A 4698-nucleotide genomic window follows, 5' to 3' on the forward strand; every position below is an offset into this window, starting at 1 on the left:
AAATTATGTAAACAAATTATGACATGATTTGTTTGTGGGGTTTGTCTTTACGTCTTTTCCTTCATGTGTATGAACACACACAAAGACCGAATCCATTCCTACCCAACCGATGTCTATTGAAAGAGTCTATGAGTCATGTAAAATATATGTTCATGCAATTTGTTTATGAAAATAATGTTCTTATATCTTGTGTTATGTAAGTACAACCCATGTCATACAGCCTTCAGACATGCATTTATATTTACATTCATGCATTCAACTTCAGTGCCACATATGGTTTAAACACAGCCCTGTGTATGTGTTTAGACATATACAACAAAATGTTCCTAATCAAAATATAGTATAAAAGCGATATTGTGTAAATTATAGTCTGAATGAGAATGTCCATAATAAAGTAAGACAAAATATAAAAAACACAAATATATTATCTGTTCACATAAAAAGCAACTGTACAGTTTTTTTTTTTACAAAGCCCTGTCACTTTCAACATGTTTGAATCTCTTTTTGGTCTCACATTTGACACATAATGAGCATGTTGTTACAAACAGACGACATATCCTGTTCATATTCTAAAGCTGGTAGGAAAGCTTTATCTCGTATTGCTCTGAGAGATGACGTACAAAGCTGTTGCTTAGATATTCTATTTTTTCGGCGTCTCCACCGCAGCGCTCTACAACACCTGACTGCACGAATAGAGATCTTATGAAATCCTGCTGTTGTGTAAGAAATATTTTTCACTTGAATGTGACAGTTCAAAGTAGCCTGTCTCTGTGGCTTTATACATTACGCAGCATAAAAACGGCTGTGGCCTGTTCTTGTTTCAAAATAGGAAGTTCATCAGACTCAAACAGAGACATGTTTCACTGTATAAAGTATGCAAAGTCATTTTCTCACGTATAAAAACAGAAACATGACATTCATTTCCTGCTTCTAGGGATGAAGAAATAACAAATTAACGAAGGCAGCTGCCCATAGCTCCCTTTCAGTCAGCTCAGATAGCATTGATCTCCTCTTGTTTGTGTTCCTTATCTTTTTCAGTCTCGTTAATTCCCCCCCACAAGCCCCAGAGCATGTGACAGGACATGCACCTGTGTAGGCGGCTTTTAACTCCTTCCATCACACTACCCACAGTCCCTCTTACAGCAGAGGAGGAGAAGTAGAAAATAAGAGGGTCTAGACAGGCGTTAAAGGTGCTACATAGCAGGGCCTTGTCTCGCCAGTCTGGACTTTTCCATGTAATAAAACCCACAATGTGCGAGACATTGTAGGGTCCAAAACATAAAGCAAACACCAGCAGTGTTCCTAAAGCCATGCCAATGGCCCGGAGGCGCCGGCGCCGGTCAATGTGCTGCAGTTTGGACAGAATCCTGATGAAATTGATGTAGCAGAAACTGCTAATCAGGAAGGGGATGCAGAAAAGTACTAAACAGAGCTCCAGACGTACAGGCAGGAGCACATTCAGCTGAGCCTCTGTGAAATTCTCGTAACACACCTCCTTATTGTTGTCACCAGTGGCAGAGCTACCTGAGGCATTGTGGCCTGAGGTGTTATTCGGAGAGTTTTCAGAGCCGATGAAGGGCACGATGAACACAATGCTCAGGTGGACGAAGGAGAAAATCCAGAAGAAGATGCTGGCGGCAACAGCGTACCTGGGTCGCCGCCTCAGGGAGTGCTGGATGGGGAAAGCCACGCCCAGGTAGCGTTCTACGCTGACCGCAGTGAGGAAGAAGGTGCTGTTGTAGATGGTCATGTAGAAGATGAAGCCAGACAGTGGGCAGAGGGGGTAAGGCATGTCCCACAGCATGTTATTCATCACTTCCTGCATCTTAAACGGCAGGAAGAGGAGAAAGAGGAGGTCAGAGATGGTCAGGTTGAGGAGAAGGATGTCGATCGGTGAGGGTTTCTGCCTCACTTTCTTGCAGAAAGTGTAAAAGGCAAGGACATTGGCTGGGAACCCCAGCACAAAAGTAATGACATAGACAGAAAGACACAGCCCTGTGTGACACTCCTGCATGGTGGCCCCAGTTTAAGTCAGTCAGTCAGTGAGGGATCAAGATGTGTCACATTATGTCCTTGACTCTTGGGGGGGATGAATACACTGCAGCACAGGGAGGTTTGATCTGTCAGACAGTCAGAATCACAGGAGACGAAGGCTTCTTATTGGGTCAGTTGCCTGGAACAAACCCAGCGAGACAGCGTCGTTTTCCTGTCCCAACCGATAAACCAACGCTCATCGTTTCCTCGAGGGCTTTGAGCTCTGCTGATAAGGGAGAATGGAAAGACATTACCTCACTGCACAGCACAGTATTTTGACCCATTGTCCATTTGGCACTCAGTTTAAGAGTGCACTGCTATACTTTTTATACATTGAATTTTAGCCCACACACTGAAAAACCCCAGCAAGAAGCCAGAGATAAACTGTAATTCCTTTTTTTTAATATTCCCTCCTAATTTCTCTCCATATCCCTACTTCAGAGTTTATTGTGGGGCTGAATTATCTCTTAATGAGAAGCCAGTGTTTTGGTCTGGCACATGGTTTTGTAAACAAACCGTAATACTGTGTTATTGCTTCCTCCATGTTGTAGATACAGTACAATGATGCTTTTATCGTCAACTCCCAGCCCGTGTTCTCACTATATGCACAAATACTGGACATGTTGTGTAAATGATGACCCTCATAAACATAATGACTTAACTACACCAGGGAAATGAGTGTCTCGGAGCTTTAGCTGGCACAGTTTCACAACACTTTTGTCATCAAAAACAATGTCTATATCTAATTCCTGAATCTTATTATAAAGAAAATACAAAATGTAGACCGAAGGAAATTGGTAGAATCTTTAAAAATTCACATTTTAAAAAGAACATTTTCTTCAAGGACTGACTTTAAGAAAAGTTAGTTTCTTACCCTTTGTGTTATGAGCTGCATCACATGAAAGTGAAGATGTGTGACCAAAGCTCAATTCTTATAGTCCAGTGACAAACCAGGGGGATTTTTTTTTTACTACAGAGGAATGTGACGAAACCAAAGAAGTGTCGCCAGTTTAAGCAACCTTAAGACTTCCTACATGTCTGCGATGGTGGTTTGTCAGTTCACACGTTTTCTACCCACCTCCGCAAACTCCCTATTTTGATATTTTTGAAAAGGAACTACCTTCAAGAAAAAAAGTAATTGCGTCTTACCTTATTCCTCTGCTGTGTGTTTCTTGGCACACCCACATGTGCTGATTGCTCAACTGTTTTATTTGATCTCCTCTATTCACCAGCCTTCAGCTCCTACCTGCTGTCGCCTGGCACGTCCCCCTATTTACATGATAATCTAAACATCCAGCGCTGATAATAGAAATTATTAGGGAGATACTACTGCAATTTATCACCCACGCTTGCCAAACATGGTTTCCGTGGTAACAACTGGCCTTTTTGCAATATGAGTGGCTCAGACGGTCTCTGCAAGCCCGTGTGATCGTAGGTTATTAAATCAAATTTAGTTATCCATGCTCACTGCTTCTCCGAGGACCCTCTTCATTATGAGAGGGAGGGAGAAGATATTTGACAAAGGAGATGACCTGTTGTCAGAGTGGTCCCTCCCTTCACAACATGTGGTGAGGGCAGCGGGGCCAGCTGTATGGTTGTCCAAACAGAGGTTTATTGTTTGGACAACCATACACTGCACACAATAATATAAAGAAACACAACTGTCCTGTGGTTTATTCAGAGAAGACTGATGAGGTTTCCCATTGTGAGATAATTCTGTGTTCTACAGCCCACAAAAAAACACGCAGAGATGTAAGAGGTCAATGGCTCTTTTTGCATTTACCAGCTATTATCACAACAGCAGGGTCAGGTTTCTCTTGAACAGGTAAAGCATGAAGCTCAGGTAGTTGTGGTTAATTTTGCAAAGTAAGAGAAACAAGCTTTTGAAGTAATAATGACTGGGAGGTGTACAAAGAGTCCTTTTGATGTTGCTTAATGTATGTAAATCACTCTGAGGCTCTTTCACTTGAGCTTAGTCCTTAAACACTTGATTCCCGTGTGCGAGTTTTGGATATTTTGTTACCATGTGACCTAACTCCTTATTAGATATTCGTCCCCTTTACCACGTCTGTCCCTTCTTGCCCTCTCTATTGATCTTATTTTTTTAAAAAAACCTTCTTTCAGTTTTTTACATTCTTCCGCACCCCAGACAAGCCACCAAAGGGAAAATGTTTGAGTTTCAGGCACTGTGCTCCTGTCTGAAATCATTACATTTGTATTCCACACATAAATTTCACACGATCACATTGTATTATGCAAGCTGGAGTGTTCGACTGTGAGAACTGATTTTACTGAATGACATCAGGGAATTTCTAAGACACTGTTTGAGCACAAACTTCAATGTAACGCTTGGTGATATTTCATCACTGCAGGACAAACTCGCTTTAGTAATTAGCCAAAGACAATTCACCCTCTTGGCAAGAAACAGAGGATCAAATCTAAAGAGAAATGCAGACTGGGTCCCATTTTGCACCTTCATATTACATATTTTGCTTTTCTTATCTTCTTAAAATGCAACAGGGGCAGAATGTTATTTTTCACATTCTTCTGTTTCAGTTGTCCCCACTGCCATAGCACTGAATGTGCAATATGAAATATTATAATAATAACTGGGAAGAGGAGGAGCAAAGCTGTACCCAGGATTTTTGAAATACTGAAATTCCC

General features: G+C 41.5%; 1 protein-coding gene across 4 annotated transcripts; it reads right to left on the reverse strand.

Annotated features, from left to right (window-relative positions):
- Positions 1-145: 145 nt before the first annotated feature.
- Positions 146-3235, reverse strand: LOC108899599 (free fatty acid receptor 2). Of its 4 annotated transcripts, none has more exons than XM_018700124.2 (2): positions 3184-3235; positions 146-2260 (listed from the first exon to the last, which is right to left on the reverse strand). In XM_018700124.2, the coding sequence occupies exon 2, from the start codon at positions 2012-2014 to the stop codon at positions 992-994; it is 1023 nt and encodes a 340-aa protein (XP_018555640.1). In that variant the 5' UTR covers positions 2015-2260; positions 3184-3235; the 3' UTR covers positions 146-991. The 4 variants fall into 4 exon arrangements, with proteins under 4 accessions (XP_018555640.1, XP_018555642.1, XP_018555641.1 ...); XM_018700126.2 differs by having other exon boundaries at positions 146-2257; positions 3184-3208; XM_018700125.2 differs by lacking the exon at positions 3184-3235 and adding an exon at positions 2909-3054 and having other exon boundaries at positions 146-2257.
- Positions 3236-4698: the final 1463 nt, after the last annotated feature.

This window comes from Lates calcarifer, linkage group LG15 (genome assembly GCF_001640805.2).
Source record: "Lates calcarifer isolate ASB-BC8 linkage group LG15, TLL_Latcal_v3, whole genome shotgun sequence".
NCBI classification, from domain to species: domain Eukaryota; kingdom Metazoa; phylum Chordata; class Actinopteri; family Centropomidae; genus Lates; species Lates calcarifer.

Bases quoted from the DNA above. Each gene is read 5' to 3' on its own strand.
- LOC108899599 (XM_018700124.2), bottom strand. From the start codon at position 2,014: ATGCAGGAGTGTCACACAGGGCTGTGTCTTTCTGTCTATGTCATTACT.